At 32.9% G+C, this 21580-nt stretch overlaps 3 protein-coding genes and 1 long non-coding RNA gene across 8 annotated transcripts; 2 read left to right on the top strand and 2 right to left on the bottom strand.

Annotated features, from left to right (window-relative positions):
* Positions 1 to 21: 21 nt before the first annotated feature.
* LOC109857085 (trafficking protein particle complex subunit 12) lies at positions 22 to 2089 on the bottom strand. 2 transcript variants are annotated; one of them, XM_020433044.1, is made up of 2 exons: positions 1910 to 2089; positions 22 to 1764 (listed from the first exon to the last, which is right to left on the bottom strand). In XM_020433044.1, the coding sequence occupies exon 2, from the start codon at positions 1730 to 1732 to the stop codon at positions 224 to 226; it is 1509 nt and encodes a 502-aa protein (XP_020288633.1). In that variant the 5' UTR covers positions 1733 to 1764; positions 1910 to 2089; the 3' UTR covers positions 22 to 223. The 2 variants fall into 2 exon arrangements, with proteins under 2 accessions (XP_020288633.1, XP_020288634.1); XM_020433045.1 differs by having other exon boundaries at positions 2038 to 2079.
* A 214-nt stretch (positions 2090 to 2303) lies between these two features.
* On the top strand, positions 2304 to 4164 carry LOC109857107. The gene is made up of 3 exons (XR_002250451.1): positions 2304 to 2470; positions 3197 to 3281; positions 3430 to 4164. It is a non-coding gene; the product is annotated as an uncharacterized LOC109857107 (long non-coding RNA).
* Positions 4165 to 5784: 1620 nt separating this feature from the next.
* Positions 5785 to 15276, bottom strand: LOC109857096 (mothers against decapentaplegic homolog 3). The gene is made up of 6 exons (XM_020433071.1): positions 14835 to 15276; positions 9000 to 9208; positions 8148 to 8356; positions 7624 to 7844; positions 6992 to 7305; positions 5785 to 6678 (listed from the first exon to the last, which is right to left on the bottom strand). Exons 1-6 carry the CDS (start codon positions 15035 to 15037, stop codon positions 6410 to 6412), a joined length of 1425 nt encoding a protein of 474 aa, XP_020288660.1. The 5' UTR covers positions 15038 to 15276; the 3' UTR covers positions 5785 to 6409.
* A 1161-nt stretch (positions 15277 to 16437) lies between these two features.
* Positions 16438 to 21530, top strand: LOC109857101 (transmembrane protein 184B). Of its 4 annotated transcripts, none has more exons than XM_020433081.1 (6): positions 16438 to 16774; positions 17335 to 17525; positions 17628 to 18222; positions 18329 to 18570; positions 18656 to 18740; positions 20702 to 21530. In XM_020433081.1, the coding sequence occupies exons 2-6, from the start codon at positions 17346 to 17348 to the stop codon at positions 20875 to 20877; spliced, it is 1278 nt and encodes a 425-aa protein (XP_020288670.1). In that variant the 5' UTR covers positions 16438 to 16774; positions 17335 to 17345; the 3' UTR covers positions 20878 to 21530. The 4 variants fall into 4 exon arrangements, with proteins under 4 accessions (XP_020288670.1, XP_020288669.1, XP_020288672.1 ...); XM_020433080.1 differs by having other exon boundaries at positions 16439 to 16774; positions 17338 to 17525; XM_020433083.1 differs by lacking the exon at positions 20702 to 21530 and adding an exon at positions 19448 to 19948 and having other exon boundaries at positions 16440 to 16774; positions 17338 to 17525.
* The last annotated feature ends 50 nt before the right edge of the window (positions 21531 to 21580 follow it).

Raw genomic sequence — 21580 nt, 5'->3', positions numbered from 1 at the left:
ATATATATAATCATTATCCAATCTTCGAATTGTCAGCTCTAACTACTCTATATATATATATGATTATTTGAAACAAATACAGATTTTCTTGATATATATGATTATATATATATTTATATATTTTATTACTATCACACATTTACATCTCTGTATAAATATTTTATTTCGTACAACATTAATATTTGTGCAAAGTGCTGAAATGATAACAATGATAATCTAACATTTATATCGCTAATTTCAAACATTGAATATCAACCGCGTCGCCCTTGTATCTGTTGAGCTGTCGCAGCAAATGTAGTTTTGGTTGTTTGCAATGCGTTGTGTGTAGTTCATATGAGGTGCACATGTTCAACAAAATCGGTTCCTGTAAACTCTTCAAAGGATTCCTGTTGACAGTGCTCTCGAACAACCAAACGGCCGCTTTCAATTGACCGGTGTACAGCAAGCACACCGCCATGTTGTTTATCAGCATTACATTTGACGGATCTATTGCCGACGCGGACTGAAAGCAGTTGTAGGCGTCCTGAAAAGCGTTCTGTGCCACTGCCATCAATCCGCTGTCCACTAGTTCCCTGACGCTCGGCATTTTTTCTTCCTTGATGTCCCGAACAAGAAATTTCTCCGCCGCCGTAACGTCACCGAGGAACAAATGTACTCTTCCTATGGCCGATCTGAGAATTCCTATTTGTTCGGTAGTCCAGTCGGGCAGTTTACACATATCTTCTAATATTTCAATCGCGAGAATGTAGTTTCTCATGCCAATGGCGCAATTAACAATAGAGATTAGGATTCTATATTTCCGAGCGGTCCACAGTTTCACAGCGTCTCGCTGGTCGGATTCACTGATTCTAGTGTGTGTTCCGTCGCCGCTAAGACCCATTTGAAAGTTTGCTATAATTTGATTAACAGTTGCTAAGAGTTTGTATAGATTGTCTAATGCTTGTTTTGGTTTGCTATAGTAAGATGGAATCTCCGCCAATAGCAGTCGAAAAGCGAACGATGCCATAGAGCCTGGTCTGGTGCCGTATAATTCTGGGTAAAAGGTGAAATACATGTCAGGTTTGTCCAAGTTTCCAAACGGTTTTGACTCATTTTCTAGCACGTCTATCTGTCTCAATTTAGCCAGAAGAGAAAGTCGGGTATACCACAACTGCAAAGAATGAGGTGTGTGTTTACTAGGTTGATTGATTTTGCCATAGCCTTGCGCATAAATGGCCAGCAATCTGCCTGACAAATTAACTGCTGCTCGGTAACAACTAGCTTGTATCAGATTTCTTAGACCACGTTCATCTTGCGTTACGTCAGATGCTGTGAGCACATTTCGATGAATATTCTCATCTTCTCCTAAAAAATGAATAGAGGCATTCTTGATAAGATCCGGCATATCGCCCTGTATAGCCAGACCAGGCATGGTGAGATTCTCACGATCCAAGTGGCTCGTCCCAGCTGCAGAAGTTGCAATAGATCGCAGTATTTTTCGCGTATGTTCCGATGGTATCCAAGCATCTCGATGCGCATCATTCAATATGCTGTGTTCGACTCGATCAACTGTAGCATCTAAAAATGAAGTTGTAGATATTTGTAGAGGATCGGAATTGAAGAAGGAACCTGATGCACCGATCTCGTTGAAGATGGTTGAGGACGAATTGTTGAAGTAATGATTCATAACTACATTTCGGTTCTCCACATTCTCATTCTTTGACTTAGAGGTTGTAGCATTGTCTTCCATCATCTCTTATTTATGTATAATCAAAATATTTCAGTCTGTAATCGGACATGCATGTACTTAGTAAACAAGTAGATATTTAATAAGTTTATTTTAAAAAAAAATTATAATAGGAACTAAGTTATATGACTAACAATGCAAAATTTAAACGGTTATATGAGTTTCAACAACTGTCAACCTTACTTTTTATTTTCCTTCATCAATACTTTTATATTTTACGTATATTGTTTTGAAAAGCATTTAATAAAATCTACTGTTCAATAACACTTTCTATGTACTGGCTCAGTAATCCATTTCTATAATATCAGTACCAGTGAGAAACCTGAGAGCGGCCACGGCCATAAGAGTTTCTGCGATAGCTTTTCGTGGACATGATTCTATTCCGTGCTAAGTTTGTGGACATGGTTCTATTTCGTGCTAGAGAACACCGACGTGGTGGGGATACGCACACAAGCGAGACCGTTGTCCGTGTGCGCTCGTGGAAGAGTGCAGAGACATATCATGTCGATGTTTGACGACGGTTCTCGCTTGTGTGCGTATCCCCACCACGTCGGTGTTCTCATAGCACAGAATAGAACCATGTAAACGAAAAGCTATCGCAGAAACTCTTATGGCCGTGGCCGCTCTCAGGCTTCTCTCTGGTGTTACGTATATGGTAGGAGACGTCTCTTTCTGCTACGGCACATGTGATTTCGCGTGCATTACGTAGTGGTCTTTCTGTCGTCTGGTTTCTGACAGGTGCGGGTGAGTGGATGTGTCAATCTTCATTTTGAAATTGCATGATATATATGTATAGCAGATAAAAAGAAAACGTAAAAAAATTATTTCTTTGCGACTTGTTTTTTGAATGATTTTTTAAAAATAAGATTATATCTGTAGTCAAATATATATGAGAAAACTCGAAATCTCTTTTTTCTAATTTGCTTTTAGTTTAGTAAAAAAAAAGTATGAATCAAATGCCGGTCTTATTCTTTGTGTGACATAACCACAAATTATGTAACAAATCTTCAATTTATGTATATTCGAGAAAGCATTTGTTTGTGAACTAATTTTTGTATTTTTCTCTATAAATTATTCATAATGTGGTTCTTAACTTACGAGAAGAATACTTATTATAAGAATACTAGTTTAAGTGCTTCAACTTGAGAAAGCTTGGTACTTTTTTATAAAAAACTGAGAGAAATATGAAAATTTAATTTATAATGTTTGTAGACGCTTATAGAAAATGTCCTTGAACTACCAAGTTGTGTAGTACAGATTGGTTAGATTATTCTCTCATTTAATAAGTGCTTATATATTTGATTTTTGAAGAAACTAATATGTTTTTGAAAATATTTTATAGCAAAATTTTATAATTAAAATTTAAGACGAGTGACAGAATAACAATTCTTTTTATTTATTAAAGTTATGTAGTTTTTATTAGTGTGTATAAAAAAGTAAGCACTGAAACTTTGAATACTTATATTTCAGGAATATAAACAAAGAGTTGTCATAAAAAATGCATCTAACCATTCCATCATTATATGCTGTTCGGTTGTCACTAAATATATTTCAGGTAAAACATTAATATATATGTATACAAATTGTATAAACAATTATATTAAAGAACTAGATAAAGGTATAATAGAAAAAGTCTAATAAATCATTTTGATACATAATAGTTTAAAGGAAAGGAATAAATTTGTCATGATTTTTATTTGCAGGAAGCAAGTCCTTTGTATAGAGCCAGCAGATTAGATCGTAGTACAACAACATATGCAATTTTCCTTGCAACTTTTGGGTTATCTATGAGCATGTTTTCTTTAAATCAGATGAAGTTGTCATATCAGCGTCGGCATCTGCAAAGATCTTAGAGATCTCAATCGCGACAAACGATAGCATCAGGCAATTCAAAACATTGAATAAATTTATCAGTCATGAATACTATACTATTTTCGAATCAATATCAAGACATAATGAAACTTGCACTTAATAGATTAAACTTGTGGTTCACATGTGAACTGCAGTTCTGCTATATATTTTTCTTTTGGAGTATAAACAATAGACCTACATATTTAAATTATCATGATGATGTACCTGTATCATGCAAAATTGTGCATACACCTGTGTTTTAGTTATATCAATTTTAATACTTTGTAACATTAACACTTGTAACTAGGTAGACGTAAACCAGTGTATTTTTATCAAAACATCTATTTTAAGCAAAAAATCAGCCAAATATACTTTTTGAAACAAGTGTGATAAGTTGGTTATTAGTATATCGTGAAAACGATATAGTATTCTTGAACAGTGTTTTTGTAAAATAATGCAATCTTGCGAATGGATGCTACCTTTTGAGAAATTTAAAAGAACTACAACTATTATACAATTGGACTTCAATTAAGTAAAATTATTTGGGACCTAATGTATCTAAACCAGTACAGCAATTTTCCGCAAACTACTATTCGCCTTTGTCAAGTTCTTTCACACCGGCATCTTACTACCGCATATTCACAAGCTGATCACATATGTATAAAATGAACATTTTTAATGTTAAGTAGAACATATGTATAGTAAAAGTGAACAACAAAAATTCGTAGAATAAGCGCGGAGGTTGAGGCAGTGTTCTCAGTTTTGGCTTTCTTACAGCACGCTAAAGCGATGGAGGAGATGCGCACAACAGTAGCGAGTTTTAACTATGAACTTGCTGCTTTGGTGCGCATCTCTTCCACCGTTTCAACATGCTGTAAGAAGAGAGCCAAAACTGAGAACACTGAGTTGAGGACAAGAGGCATAGTTTTCCTTTTCAGCTCAGTAGCGCCAACGAACACCTTACCGACTAATTTGTAGTAATTGCTCGTTTAAAACGCTGCATAGTGTCGATAATGTCACTGTTTATCTTTTCATCCTACTTTCTCTTCAAAATGTAAAACTATGGGTGCGGTCAAAGTCTCACTGCAAATGTTTTGAAGCATTGTTCTATCTTTATTCTTCGTTAAATGTAGAATAAAGATAGACAGATGCTTTGAAACAAGTGCAGTGAGACTTTAATTGCACCCTATGTGCCATCTGATATTTAATGTCACAAATAACATATACATAAATATGTATACATGTGTGTGTAATAAATTGAATCATAAAAGTTGACAAGAAGCATTTTTGCAAAAAGGCCTTTTTTTTATTGTTGAATCTCAGCCACATGTTAATATTTTTTTAATTTTATTTTATTGCTAATAGTACAATGTTTTAAGTGTATAAACACTTAAAACGTTCTAGTGTATTAGGAACAGCATAACTAAAGATAGTTAAAAGGTAGTTCGATTTTTCGACCCGTTACCCTGATATTCCCTTTTAAAATAAGTAATTTTAATCTGTTTTTTTTTTTATTTGAAGATCATTCTATTATTTCATCTGTTTAACATCATCGATCACTTTAATTTTTGAGTTGAAATGAGTACACTTACCCGCGTGCGCGAGTTATATTACACACTAAATTACGCAAAAAATGGAAGTAAAAAGATATTAACAAAAATTACAAATTATTTTTTTACTCTTATTGACTCAGTTTCTATTTCACTTTGAAGTTTAATGGTTACATGATTTCTTTTATATCTGCAATTTTTCTACATAATTGAAAAATCTTATGCAACAACGAATTCTGAGCACTCTACTAGTATACCAGCTATCATCTGTCGTAATTTTTCAAGTAACGTAAAAGGCGACATATATCTGCGTGTTCATACATGGATATAAAATATTCAAGTGTGTGTGAGTTCCATTATGGATCTATCTAATAAAGTAAATACATCATATACATATATATTTTTTTGTTTCTGGCGTATACTGTAGAGTACAATTGAAATAGTTGTCTGTCTTAATAAACAATAAAAATATGTAAAAGACTGAGCTCTGTTACCACGCGTTACATTTACACGTACATGCAAACGCACACATCACTCTCTCTTTGTCATACACACGCATACAATATATATATATATATACACACACACACACGACATACATACATACATACATACATACATATACACACACATATATATATATATATATATATATATATATATATATGTGTGTGTGTATGTGTGTAATATATATATATATATATATAAATTATTCTCTATGTTTTGCTTCTTATACGAATCGACTAAATTCGTATTATGATCACTCTGGATACGTCTTGTGGTGCATATGCGCGCGATATAAGTGCGTCAAGTAAAGCTTTGTGTTTCTTTATGTATAGGTCTTTATGTATAGTATCTTCTTCTTTCTTCAATCATAACTGTAGTAGGACACAAGAGCTGTATTATTTAACATACGTAATATGATGTTTATATTGTTGGTTTGTGTCACGTACAAGCAAGTTGCCGTTTAAGTTTTTATCCCTTTACAATTCGTACCAGCGCTACAGTTGCCTGGTCAATTGCACGATATTTAAGAAAGCCACTGTGTGTGTTGTGGTTTTGGCATAGAAACTTTTAATATTTTGTGCCTGAATAATTCTTCATTTTTCAATTATTGACTGCATCTTCGAGCGTATTGAGTCATCGAATAAGATTAGAAACCATTTTTTTTTCTTACACGTGTCAGTGTATTCGTTCGAAAAAAAATGAACTGAACTATCACATATCGTGACGAAGAAATCAATCAACGACAACGACGAGGCAGCGCACAAAAGGCAAAGATTTAAGACATCGAGGAGCAGGGTAGACGAGGCGAACCCATCTGCGTGAGTACTCTGTCGAGCCATTGTAACGGCCCGTTCAAATGCAGTTCGATCCAGCAAGGAGTCGAAGTAACCGTCTGCCTACGATATTCCGCGCCCCAACCTTTTACGAAGCTCATTCGGATTGTGCACATACGCGTCAATTGATACACCGCTTCGAAACCCTGTGATACTGACTGTGACAGCAACGCTGCGAATTCTTGATTGTTGAAAATCTTTAGATTGCATCCTACACATTAACAGTTAAAAAACAAATTCAACATCAATTTCAAGAGAGAGAGAGAGAGAGAGAGAGAGAGAGAAAAAACAAAATAAAATTTTATTTTAAAAGTAAGTATTTTTTAAAAGACTCATTGGCCTGTATTCTAACCTTTTATCGATAAATATATTAAATGCAAGTTATATGTATATGCATATAGAAACGTACACTATATAGATTTTCAATAATAATAAATAAAGGCATTTATTGATAAAAGTGAGATGAGAACACAGATAATTTCTTTTAACTATAATAAAGGAAATAGAATAAACTACTCATTTACCTGGTGGTATTTTGCAAACAGTGGCAGGATGCCAACCGTAACGTTGATTGCAGTTGGGACTCTGCACGAAAATACTCGAGTCGGACAAACATTCGGCGAATACTTCACCACCGATGTAATATAATCTGACGCCCTTGCCGATGTGTCGTCTGGTTTGCTCAACTACTGAGTTACGATTTACGTTGGAAAGCAAACCAAGACAGAAACGTTCGGAGTTACTTGGATCCGTAAAGCCATCCACCGTTATACTCGGCTGCGATGCGTGAAACGTCTCACCCACTCTTGTATTTAACTCGTAATAACTAATTGAACACCTGATGAGCAAAAGAGAAAATATAAATGAGACACATGTAGTGTGATACATAACACAGTAAAGATTATTATTATGGAAAAAAACATACATTTTACAATAACAATTTTCATTCTCTAAAATTCTTCTCTCAACGTCTTTCAATTCTGTATTTATATTTTATTAATTATAATCACAGATTTTTATATGTGCAACATTCTCTCTATACTTATATCTTCATTTCACTTGCTCAAGGGAAACTAAAACTTGCGATTAAAATTGTTTTGCAGAACAATACATAATAAGAAAATACGTGTTGTCTATTAACCAGTCCAGCACTCACCAAAACGCGGGTTCACAATACATAACCGGTTGCGCATCTACGGGACTGGGTGATAGACGCGACAGGGACATATTGTCGTTGTGGTCCATATTATCACCGTCTTCACTGATGTAGCCTGGCGGTGGCGTGTCTGCTGGAGGATCCATAGATCCTGGAGCGGGATGAGGCGAACCTTGCACACTTCCCAGACTCCCGACGCTCGCCGGACTCGTCTGCATGCTCTAAACATAAATAATTTAAGATGTCATTTCGTTCAGAATTTAACAGCACATATTTCATAAGCATAATGTGGAATCTATAATTGTAAATTTTTAATCGACTCAATTATCTATCCATATTAAACTTTAACAAGTATAATATGAATAAAGATACAAGTTTATTACGATTATTTAATATTGAAATGTATGATCGTTTGTTGTAAATTTATTTATACGTAATGTTTCTTCGAGAGATACATACTTTTCATGAGAGATGCTCGATCAAAAGCTGTCAATTTGCTTGATGTTGTTTGTTTAACTACCAACCTGCATGCCTTGGTATGGATTATTCGGTTGCTGCTGTTGTTGCGGAGATTGCGGTATGCTTTGCTGCTGATTGTGTTGATGATTAAGCGTCGCGTGGAAGTTCGTGTTTTCCGGCACGCTTACGCTAAGTTCCTCAAGAGAGGTATTGTAGAGGACAGTGTTCTCGTCACCGGTTAGGTTGTGTCGCGGCACGAGAATAGCCGGCAAAACTGCAAAATTCGCACATCAATAGTCACGCAATCGAATCTTATATTTACGATTATAACAAAAATAAATTCGAGCATATCGAATATTTCGACAGTTTCTTTTCTCACAAAAATTTTTTTACTTTTAATAGATTTTATCAACAACATAATATTCATTACACTGTATTTTTACAATACCTACAGTTAGTCCCAGAAGTTATCTAAAGTATATTTGGCTATCCAAGTAGTTAAAGTATTCTTTGTGTAAAAAAATATAAAATTTTTATGGTTAAAAAGAGAGCTCAAAATATATATTTTTAATAAAGATTTATTATTAATTTTCTTTTCAGATAAACAGTTGTTTTTTTTAATGATAAAATTTTCAAACTACATCTAAAAAAAAGTACATTTATGTAAAACAGACGATAGTAACCAAAAATCATTGCAAAACAATTGAATGTAAACTTATTAAGCTTATTAAATGTATATGTGTATTTTTATAATGTCTTGTTTTAAAATTACATAAAGTAAAATAATAAAGCAAACTGTAGATTGTGATATTCCGTAGACATCATTCAGATCACAACTGTTCGTTCGCTTTCTCTAACATATTCGCAAACATATTATTTTTAAAAACTTTATTTCACAGCATAATAAAAGCGCGTACCTGGCGTTTGTATTCGTTGATAATGATAAGGATTCACGCAGACCTCGTCACGTTTCTGAGTGAAGGCGTACTCGCAGTGCTCGATTGCCCTTAGTTCGTGGTGCGACTGCAGATCCGGCCAACGCCAGAGTCGACAATAAATTACGTGCGGCAGACCTTTGCCGCGAACACCTTGGACACCGTTGTCGCCGACACCGCCCGGACTAGGTCTGTAAAAGTGCAAACAAAAGCTGCATTACTCTAGAGAATTACGTTAGAATTTATCAAAAAACATGTAATGTTTATCGAAATTTTATAATTGCATACTAAAACTCAATTTCTTTCGCTAAGAAGAGAACTTTACGTATTAAATTCAATTTGCACTGTGTCATATTGTAGCACATGCTACACATCGAAAGTTGCGAATGTCCGCAAAAAAAACAAGAATATGTCTAGAATTTGCTGTGTAGTTTTTTCCGCCGATAAATTTCGGGAAAAGCAATATTTTTACGAATAATTAGATTATACGAGAATGTGAGATTTTATTCTTTTTTTTTTTTTTTTGCGTCCATAATCAAAAACTTGAGTGAAACTTTAAAAAAAAAAAATATTTTAAAAGAATTTTTGCTGGTTCCGAAGCAAATACTTTTTTTGAATATGTATTTACATGTATATTTTTCAATTTCTATATTTCTGCATAAAGTATCAGAAAAGAACAATTTCAATTGAACTTTATATAAACCTTTCTATTTAGAGTAAAATAAAAAAAACTTTTTCTTTCTTATTCTGCACATTATAAGTCAAAATCTAAATATATATAGTATGGTAAAAAAAAATTGTATTAAATTGTATATTTATGAAGATTTATGACAATAGATCAAGATTTGTAGATACAAAATATACAATTAAAACTTTATATTGTTGTATCTGATTGTCGTTTTTGCCAGTCTTGTCGGTTCAAGTTATTACCAGACTTTTATCTGATGCTAAACTTGGCAATGAGTTAATGTCAAAACCCCAACAGTACTAAACCAACGATATGCTAATTAAAAAATCCTACGTGCTAATTTTCAAACGGAAGATTTTAAATAAAAATTTCTTTTGCAACCATAGTATTGAAACTAAAATTACATAGCAATTAAATAAATCTGAGTGATTTATTTCACTTTTGTTTGTAATCTAAAAATATATAAAATATTTATCATTCACACAAACAGCTCTTTACAAAAACCTATTCGAAAAGTTTAGAAAATATTTTCATGTAGATTTATCAGCACATTACAAGTACATCTGTTAGCTAGATTAGATTGAAAAATATTTGTTTGATTTATTGAGTGTGGTTATTTATTGTGTTAATATCTTTCAAAAACTTCTTTTTATTAATGTGTTTTAAATTACAAGTGTGTGAATTACAATGAGATGAAAAGCATTTTTACCGAGTAAATGAGGATAGGTTGATTTAACCTGCTGTTGTTAGAACGTACAGGAGGTACTTGGTCAAATATATCAAAATCCGTGGGACGTGCTGACGCACTTGGCGCATTATCTGCATGCGCGCTCCGCTCGCACGTGTCGCACGTGTAGCGGTGAGCGTGCAATAAGATTTTTATTAAAAAAAAACAAAAAAAACGCATGTATGTAATTGCATACAACACAAATGTTTATATAATAAGATAGTACAATATTTAATAGCAACAAATCCAACAATAAAATTAATGTCAAAAATGTTACCCCGTGTACTACATAAAAATATTATCAGATAAATTCTAACAATGTGACAAAGAAATATCAAATGTATGAGATAAAAATAAGAAAAAATAACTCGATATTACTAATGATTAGAAGCATAGAAATTGCTTAGCGGTTCTAACTCCAAGTTGCAATCGAAGAAAATGAGCTAACTGCGGTTAGTTGTTTTCTCAGATTATAATCTTATAATCCTATCTACATACTATTTCAGAGAAATATACTTTCATAACAAATATTTTCTTCACATGTATATATAATGTATATATTATATTCTTTTAAGTTATCTTCGTTAATCACTATAAGAGATATCAGAGGGTATAACACCATTTCTATATTTGTATAGTACATAAATGATAAAAAAAAATAAAACACAATTGACAAACGTAAAAAAACATAATTATAATAAAAAAATTACAATCGTAAAACTACTTAATTTTATCTTCAATAACGTTAACTGCAATTATGAAAAAAAGTGGAAAAGATTTTAAAAAATTTTGGTTTTCAGAGCAGAATGATATGTAATAAAATTAACGGTTCAACTCACACACTTGATTGTCGATCGCTCGATCGCAAACAAAATGCTGCGGAATCACTTTGATTCATTTAATATCACAATTTTTAATCTATCACATTGTTTTATTTTGTCAAAGTTTTTAAATGATATGATGTTGAAGTTAAATGAGTTTGTATGTTTTACTTGTCAATAATTTTTTTGATCTATTACGCTTGTTTGGCGCGGAATTATCAGACTCGCGATTAACCGGTTTCAACCGTTCGGAAACAAGCTGTGTTTCAATGCGACTCGACTCGAAGGATCTCTCACGGCTTTCTCGATGATAGGCTTTCCCACTCTCCCGCGTGGTATCCTTGGTCATGAAGAGGCTCGTCACCGACGACACCAGGACTACTATATTAATAAAGTTGTCATGCGGTACGCACGTCACCACTGCCGCAATCGATTCTTATTAGCTTGGTAGATGTACATACGGTATACATACATGATGTGCGAGTGAAGCGCCACGTGACACAATACATCATTCTAATACAGACATTTTCAAGAGATTAGATGGAATTGTCGGTATCAATCGCTAGCTTTAGCAAGAAATTTACGAAAATACTTTTCTATATAAGAAAAATAAGTTTGTAGTTTTGAATATTCTGCAAGTTTACTTGTAATTTAATCGGCACTAATTGATGATATTAAATCGCTTATAACTCAAAATCGTTGCAATTTCTCTCTCGCCTTTTTTATATTTACTATAAAACTTAATTTCAAATGTTTTGAAGACGAATTCTTTGAATCTGTTATTACAATAGCTATTAATTTTAGAACACACACATACAAAGTAATGAAAAAAAGACGTGATATAGATAAATGCAATTTTCTTGTTACTGTATCGCTCGCATCGCGTTAGACTTAGCACTTTTCGTACGTGCAATTAAGCACTTTACAAACGATTGATAAATGTTCTCTCGCCCACATAGCAGCAGTCGTGTTTAAAATTCCTTTGAATATAAGCTAAGAAGATCGCGCCATTGATGATTTCCTGTCAAATCAAATAAAAAGAATTCTTTTGCAGTTTTTTTTATGAATGTACAAGTAGTATGAAGTAGAGACTGATCACACACATGTATATTTAATTTCTATAATTCTAATATCTGATATTGCATTCTGTAATACAGTAGTTCTTAAGTTTTATAGTTTATAATAAAAACGTTAAAGCGTATAAAATTGAAAAACTATTAACATCTTAACAATGAACCAACTAAAAAATAACTGATTTACTAGCAGTTAGCACCTTTACACAAAAGTGTAAATAGTATCTAAATCGGTTTATTTTTTTGCTACAAAGTTGATAGAATTGCGACATCTCTGAATTAGTCAGAGTCCGAATGAGTCAATTGTGCATGTGACGATTTATATTTCGAGACGTTTGTGTTAATAAATTTTATATCAATGAATAAAAATACATAACGTACAGTAAAACTCCAGTAATTTCAAGCGCATGAAACTGACTATAAAATTCAAAATTAGTTTCTTCCCTTTTTAGTTAGTGATCGACTGATTGCAAGAGAGGAAAAAGAAATGTTTCTTTTTCTCTTAGAGCCGGTTGTTTCACCTTCTGATAAATCTCAGTTTATTCGACAGATTATATTATCTATGAAATAGGGAACTAACGCATCTCCCACTGTTTTCCATTTCTACATATTTATCTGTTAGATATGACTTACCCAGAGTACTGTGTAATTTATCTTTTGATTTCTGATTATTTATTAGATAAATACATTTTACCGACATGTGAAACAACGCAAATCAGAGTTTTAACCATTAGATAGATTACCCGATACTTTACCTGAAGGTGGAACAACCGGCCTTCAGACTCTTAGAGTGCGAATAGACGCGCATTCTACGATTTTTGCAGTCACTCAAAATCAGGTGGTGAGAAAACCTAATGGTCCGCCCATAAAGGAGAAGTCAAAACGGTGATGCTCGAAATATACTGAAATTCTACTGTATATACAACAATTTACTTAAACTATAGAAAACTAAACTTGTAGCACACTATTAGATACTTTAGTTTAATATAAATTACGCACTTATGTAAGATATAAATTTAATGTATTTTGTGAGACTTTGTTCAAGGCATAAATGAGATATAAACATACCTTTGTTTCATCTTCAACGCAAGTTTTTTTTTTTTTTTTTTTTTTTTACATTTAATACTAAAAATAAAAATTTTAGTTCTCAAATGCGAAAAACTGCATCAAAATAGACAAAACTGTTTTAACTATTAAAGGACATTCTTTTCTTCATTGGAAATCCAAAATGTTTTACATATTCGATTCCGCGCGCGTTACTATAGAAGTCTAATTTGATTATTCATTAGTTATAATCTTTGATAATTAATTAGTTACGAGTATAATCTTTATGTATAAAAATAAATTCTTTTTCTCTCCTCTCTGTTATAAAAAATATCTTTTTATGACATTCGCACGTACAGTTCAAGAGTTACTGTCATAAAAAATATAAATTAATAAAGATAAAAATTAGTGAAGACAATTTACTTTATAATAAAGAATGATATAAGAAAACCTCATGTACACAAGAAAAGTATACATTGCACAGAAAGCGAGAGATTCCGGGTTCGACTTCTGGTAAAGGTTTTTTTGCAATATTTTAAAATTAAATATATGGGTATATAGATATTTATTATATACAAGATGCAAATATATAGCATCCTATATGAAGTAAAAGAATTAAACTTTCAATTCAAAATTCACGTGTAATTTACACAAAAAGAATTATAGAATATGAATATAAACACATATATATTTATTTCGCAACGAACATCTAGCATAAGGCTCTCAATGACAAATTATTGTTAGTTTTAAACTTCTAGAGCCGAAACTCTTCATTAAAAGTATACTTGTTAAAAAATATGTATAAAATAAATAATAAATTTTATCTTAATTTAGCGTCTTTAATCTTGTATTTAAATAGCTGTCGTGAATAGTCTTGAATTTCAGATTTTACCCTCTCTATATTGCTCATCGATATACTTGGATCTAATTACATGCCTAATTCTTTTGTGTGTTTACCACCTTGTGCGCATTAATCGTGTTTTTAACGTGCGTGCGCTATCGTTTCGATCGGTCGCTGCATGACGTCGCAACGTCTGTCTCGTCGCAGATATGGACATAGAGTGAAGTGTAAAGTGAGAGATGGCAGAGACTTTGTAAAGAAACAAATTTTCATCGTTTTCAAAGTTCTTTGCGGTTTCTAATAAGAACAAAGTCCTGCATATCTGACGACGAGATGTTGAACGAACAACGTCAAATATATGCGCGTCAAATGAATTACACACATCGTGTGTGTGTGTGTGTGTTTGTGTCTGGCGCGCGCGCGCGCGCGCGTGTATATGTAGATTACAGACGTGTGTCGCGCAACATACACACATGTGAGCGCTTTCTTCTCTTATCCTTGGAATTTAATTTTTCTTCCGTTTTCTTTTTCTTATTTTATATTTCTCATGTTTTGCATACTGTTTTCTGCACATAGAATACGCATACAATCACAAGATTCTTTGGATTTAATGTATACTGTACCTTGGTATAGTGATGCACTTTGTGTTGCAGCTCTGCGTTGTGATAGCTTTCTCAAGCTCCTCGAGACCCGCAGACTTCTTCAGCTTCTTCACCAGGCTTTTAACGGCCTTCTCGCTCCATTTGTCTTCACTCTCGGCTTTTTTCCAGCCCAACAGCCGCTTGACGATAGGCGGGTTAAAGCTGGGCAACATCGAAGTCATCATTTGCTCGGAGGCAGATGCGCGCGACCCGCATCGGGCCGCTCCGACAGATTGTCGGATATTGCTAGCACGCACGATTCTTCTCGCCCGGGGAATTCGCCGGCTCACAGATTAGCGCTGGACGTATGCGCGCGCCGAATGCCAATCTCACCTCTTACAATCATCAACAACGTGATATCACGGCGAAAACCTTGTCACAGCCGCCATATTGTGCTAGGAGAATCCGTATTTTTTGCGACAAATTTCAGAGACCTCTATTATACCATTCATTTGAGTGAACTAAAATCGGTCACGTGACAACAAATTAACTTTTTACATAGAATTGCCTACAGCAAAACTTTATACAAATATGTTTTTTTAATAGCTGTGCAGATTGATTGGTTATTTTTGTCGACTTATCGCGCTTTTACGTGAAAAGAAAAAAAAACAACACAATTAATTGTGGAAAGTAAAACAGCGAAACATTTATAGTACAAAATACAGAAAAGATAAAAAATAGATACAAGAAAACCCCATAAAAAGTACAAAATACACAAAACATTGAAATATATTCCATTAATGCTATATATTACAAATATAGTTTGACAATACTGTGCGGAAATATTAGAATATCTTATAGAAAAAATTGTAAAATATTGCAATATCTTAATTGCTACCATTAATTAATAACGTGATATCACATCACACACTTGTCACGATTGTTGTAATATCTACTGCTGTTTGAACATAAAAAGTTTGATGGTTATTCAGTGTAATATAAAACTCATATATATTATTATAATTACTGCTCGGTTGCGGTTGCAGATTGACCAATTAGAACGAAGCAGCTTATTCAATTATTGGTGGAATCTGTAATCGTCACATTAACCCTAACTGCAACATAGTTTTATGTAAATCACTATCGCGACTTTAAGCTGGATGCTTATTGGTTCAAATAATCTTAGGGCCTGAATACAATAGAAAAAATATTAAGAGCCGTCTACAATGGAGAGTGTTGTAGGCCGTAATAGTAAGAAATTGACCAATCACAGGCATAGTACAGAAGAATAATCGATTGTGATTTGTCAGTTTCTTACTGTTACAGTCTAAAACTCTCCATTGTAGACGACCCTTAATACATTGCACTTTATTTTCTTTATTAACTATATTAACTATTTTATAACTATATCAATATCAAATCACAATAGATTATTCTTCTGTGAATTGTCTGTGATTGGTCAATTTCTTACAGCTTACAGACCTGATAGGTCTGTTCTTTTTACCTGAACTGGCTGCACTAGTTCAGAGTTCATCTTTCTTTTCCCAATGTGGAGTGAAAAAGATAAACTCTAAACTAGTGCAGCCAGTTCAGATAAAAAGAACAGACAACTATCATATCAGCGAGTGTAGAAAATGGAGTAGATATACGCGAGTATATATCTGGAGGGCAATCAATTCTGCGTGAATGTGTGCGTGTGCTGTTTGTCTCTCGAAACGTTGTCGTGTCTGCAAAATTGCGGCCAACTTGGTGATGATTTGATTCTTAGCAAAGTATGCGACTATGAGATCTGTAGTTCGTGATTTATTGAGGAATTTGATAAGAAGCAATTGCTCGTAAATATACTAAAAGCTGCGTTGGTCGCGTTGTGGAAAGAGAACGTTGTCAAAAGATTGAGAGCGGAGTGAACGAAACTCTAGAGAGAAACGTTGAGCGTGTGAATGCTGCAATACTTGGACAAGATCTCGCGAATGGGGGCAAGGGTATGTTGAGAAATTCTTAGTAAAGGAGAAGAAAATTCGCTTAACTCGCGCGAAATCGACAACTCGACACATTGTTATCGTGAATTGTTTATTAATTTAAATCGCTATAATTTTGCTCAATTCGCATATCTTATACGCACAGACGTGTGGAAATTAGTTTCTCGGTTATTTGCTATTTGTAGCGTGGCAATATGATTGAGATTTTTTCTCTAGACGACTACGAAATTGTTCAATAAAATAACTGTTCTGACTACCGTTTTATATATATATATATATATATATATATATATACACATATATATATATACATATATATATCGATCTCTACGCTACCTTCCGTCGTGCAATCTCGCGTTTACGCCACGCCGTTTCTTTCTTCCCCTCTTCGCTCCCTTCCTCTTACAATCTCTTTTCTTCGCGCATCCTCGCTTTCATAAGTGATTGTGATGACTTCTTGTCGTAATTACGTGTCAGTTGTCGAATCTAAATCTAAATGTCTGCGACTATTATCCTTGAAGACAATTCTTATAATTATTGATACTCATATATGCTGTTACCAGCAGGTTGACATATGAGTGGTGTTGCACGCGCCTCATTTGTAAATCCTCTCGACAAGATGTCAACAACTACCGACATTAGTGACTTGACTGATGTACCTAAAGAAGCAACACCAATTTTTTTGCAAACTCATGCAGCTCAAGGCATTGCCGGTATATTTGTATGGGTAGCACTGTTTCTTACTTGCCAACAGGTGTCTATTAATTTTAACAAGTTTTACTATGTATATTTACGGTTACCAGTGATAATCAATGGTTGATCAACAATGCTTTCTTTTTTCTTTTTTTTCTTATAGATTTATCAACATTTGAGGTGGTATACAAATCCTACAGAACAGAGATGGATAGTGCGAATTCTCTTTATTGTGCCCATTTATGCCATATACTCTTGGGTCTCACTGCTGTTCTTCAATAGTGAAAGTTACTATGTTTATTTCTTCACAGTACGGGACTGTTATGAGGCGTTTGTTATATATAACTTTTTGTCACTCTGCTATGAATATCTTGGTGGTGAGGGCAATATTATGTCCGAAATCAGGGGCAAGCCAATACGTTCTAGTTGCCTTTATGGTACTTGTTGCCTAGTTGGGAAGACTTATACCATTGGCTTTTTACGATTCTGCAAGCAGGCTACTTTACAATTTTGTTTAGTTAAACCAGTAATGGCATTTGTTATTATATTTCTCCAAGCTTTTGGCCATTATAGAGATGGAGATTGGTCACCTGATGGTGGTTATATTTACATCACTGTAATTTACAATATCAGTGTGTCACTTGCACTTTACGGTTTGTTTTTGTTTTATTTCGCTACGCGGGACCTGCTAACACCATTTGAGCCTGTACTTAAATTTTGTACAGTAAAAAGTGTGATCTTTCTGTCATTTTGGCAAGGTAATGTCCAAGTTTAACATTTTAATGTTAAAAAAAACTTTAAACACATTTTTTAGATATATTCATTAAAGAGGAAATAATTAAAAATAATAATCTTTTAACGCAGGAGTCTTGTTAGCTATTTTGGAAAAAGCTAATGTCATTTCACCTGTTATAAATAGTTTGGGTCAATCAACAAGCGCTGGTACCGTCTCTGCGGGTTATCAAAACTTTCTTATTTGCATTGAAATGTTGTTTGCCGCTATAGCTTTGCGTTATGCATTTCCGTATCAAGTATATGCAGCTGGCTGTGTTACTGATTCTCGAGGTCGAAGCGTGACCATGCAAAGTATAAGCAGCAGTTTAAAAGTATGTATAGAATGTCTCAGAGCATTTACAGAGATGCAATCAGTTTTTTAATAAACTCGGTGTACTACTGGTCAATATTTTGTAGGAAACAATGAATCCAAAAGATATTATGACTGATGCCATCCATAATTTCCATCCACAATACCAACAGTATACTCAGTACAGCGCGGGTATGTGCAATGTTCCTTAATTTAATATTTCTTTTATGAAATTGTTGCATTATTATTTTATTAATATGTAAATATATATATACAATAATATATATATATATATATATATATATATATATACACATATATATATGTGTGTGTGTGTGTTTAACTTTATATATACACTCATTTGCAAATCAATTAATTAATTCGTATAATATGTACTGTAGTTTGCAAGAAAATTTGTCATTTTTTTCTCATATATTTGTTATATTTAGTTTTTATCAAACATTCTGACTTTTTCGCAAAGAAGAAAAGAATATGTTGAAACTAGCATCGTAAAAATTATTTGACATGTTTAGCCAATAATGCGACAATTATATATTTTATTTAAAATTACAAATGCTTCATTGCAAAGCTTTGGCTTCTGTACATACAATTATATTTCACTGTTTGTTTTTAATATTTTATTTCTAACTAATGCGAGCATTGTGATATTAATATTACGTTATCTATTTTTTTACACACGTGCGTATTTAAGTTTATTTACAAGCACAAAATTGCAGATAGTATACAAACTTTGCTTTAAAAAATAATTTACTAACGTTTTTGTTATTTTCATATATTATAAAACAATATAATTTCTTACATAAATTGTCACATACTGTATGTGTATCGGTTTAGATTCAACAATTACTTTGAAGGCATTTTTGTTTGATGTTTTTCAGACGTTAATACCAACTTGCCGTATGAAAAGCTATGACACAGTGAGGCGTCACTTTTTTAATTTCAAGAAATTGGACATCGAGCTTTGTGTGCGCGACTTTAAATGAGTATCGAAAGATACGATACAGCATTAAAGTTGTTTACGGGAATACACGGGAATGTCTTAAAAATTGATATCTCTTTGGAAGGAGTTGATAAATGAATTCTCTGTTGAAATATGAAATAAGTTATACTTAACAATTGTACTTAAAAAATGTGTCATTGATACGTACATATACATATTATATATCTATCGTGCAATTAACCAACTCTGCTATAAAATAGAAATTAAGCATTTAACATAAAATAAATATTAAAAAAAAAAAGAAAGAAAGAAAAAAAGAGGGAAAAAGGGTGTAATTTATGAATGTAAAGATTAATTAGATGTTTAGTTAATAATTTTTTATTTTGTGTAATATTGTGTAATAACACAAGTTTAATATATTAATATTTTATTACTTTTATTTTATATTGTATAATATCTTTTTTACACACACATGTATATATATACACATACACGTGCATATTTACAGAATGATGAAACAGTTGAGCTTATATGCATGTTATCGTGTTCTTTTTCCAGCAAAACAATGACAAAAATATCACAATCCTAGCTGCTTGCAATTATTTCATTTTCTACTTCAATAATCTGCATGAATTATTTTGTATTTTTTATTGCATTAATATTATACATTGTTTTCTTGCGCGCGCACACACACACACAAGTTGTATAAGAATACAAACACAGTTGATCTAATTGTCACTGTAAATTTTTGAAACAATTCGATTTGCTATTTGCTAGTGATACAATTTACACGCGACTTGTTATCGCGTTAATTATATAATTTTCTGCAAACATTTACATTGCCTTACTTTCATCAAGTTCAAACTTGGTCGTTATCGTTCAATAAATATGTTGTAATTATAGTTTATAAATATTTATGAAGAAAGTTTATTTTTGCAGCATTGACAATTTGATTTGACAAGCATAATTACAAAACCAAAATATTTGAAATATAAATGTGACTTCTACAAGAATACGCGTTAAATTTTGTCAGTGATTGTTATTACAATAACATTACGAATAGACACGCGTGTGTAAACCAAAATACGTATAAACACAATCTATCACCAAGTTAGCGTTACCTTTAGTCAAGATCACCGCTAATTTTGTGTGTTTAACCATTGTGTGTAATGTAACATACTATAACAATTAGGAGGCCCAAAAGGACAACGTGGTATGCGAATATCCAGCTTTGATCCGGATGACCCGCAAAATATGCCAGTACCACCACCGCAAAGACGAAACACCTCTCATCAGCGCGTCGCTACAATTTCTCATAATTATAACGAGAAAACAATGTTATTGAGCAGCGATGATGAATTTCAATAAAGCGCGTCATCTTCACATGATAGAGTCTCAATTGACAAATGTTACATCACAACGTGGGACTTCCATGAATCTCCAGAGATTTTTTTGGTTTCTTTACAAGAAAACAAAAAAGAAAAAATGTTTGAAATAATTTCGCGCAAAACGAATTTTATTAGTTAAGACTACAGCGTTCTTGTTTACAGATTTAAAAAGAGACAAACAAAAAGAAAGAGAGATCGTGTGTGAGGCGTATGTTATATAGCACCATAATAGTTCCACAATGTTACATCCGTGTTAGTTACATGTATTATGTTATAACATATATATATATATATTTGAGTAAATAGTATATAGAAAAGAAATATATATATATATATATATATATATATATTTTATTTATTTTAATATGCTGACGCGCGCGTGTTTGAAGCAGAGATTATATCTGTCTGTATATCTGTGACTCTACACCATGGCACTATAAGAAGTATTAATTGCACGATAAAGCTTACGTGTGAATAGGTATGTATACATACATAAGCTATATGTATATTGTAATATATAGTACTTAATTTTATGGAATCAATGGATTCCTTTGAAATTTGCGTGACGTGTGAGTGTTGACGCTTGTTCACCAAATTTTTTTTCCTTTTTCTTTAATAAAAGAATTGCATTTAGCCAATTTTAATTTGTACAAATTATATTTATGCATATTTAAAAGATTTAA

Source organism: Pseudomyrmex gracilis, unplaced genomic scaffold (genome assembly GCF_002006095.1).
Source record: "Pseudomyrmex gracilis isolate BER0280 unplaced genomic scaffold, ASM200609v1 scaffold_143, whole genome shotgun sequence".
NCBI classification, from domain to species: Eukaryota; Metazoa; Arthropoda; class Insecta; order Hymenoptera; family Formicidae; genus Pseudomyrmex; species Pseudomyrmex gracilis.
The sequence above is the reverse complement of the archived record's forward strand: the minus strand, read 5'-3'. Positions and strand labels throughout refer to the sequence as shown.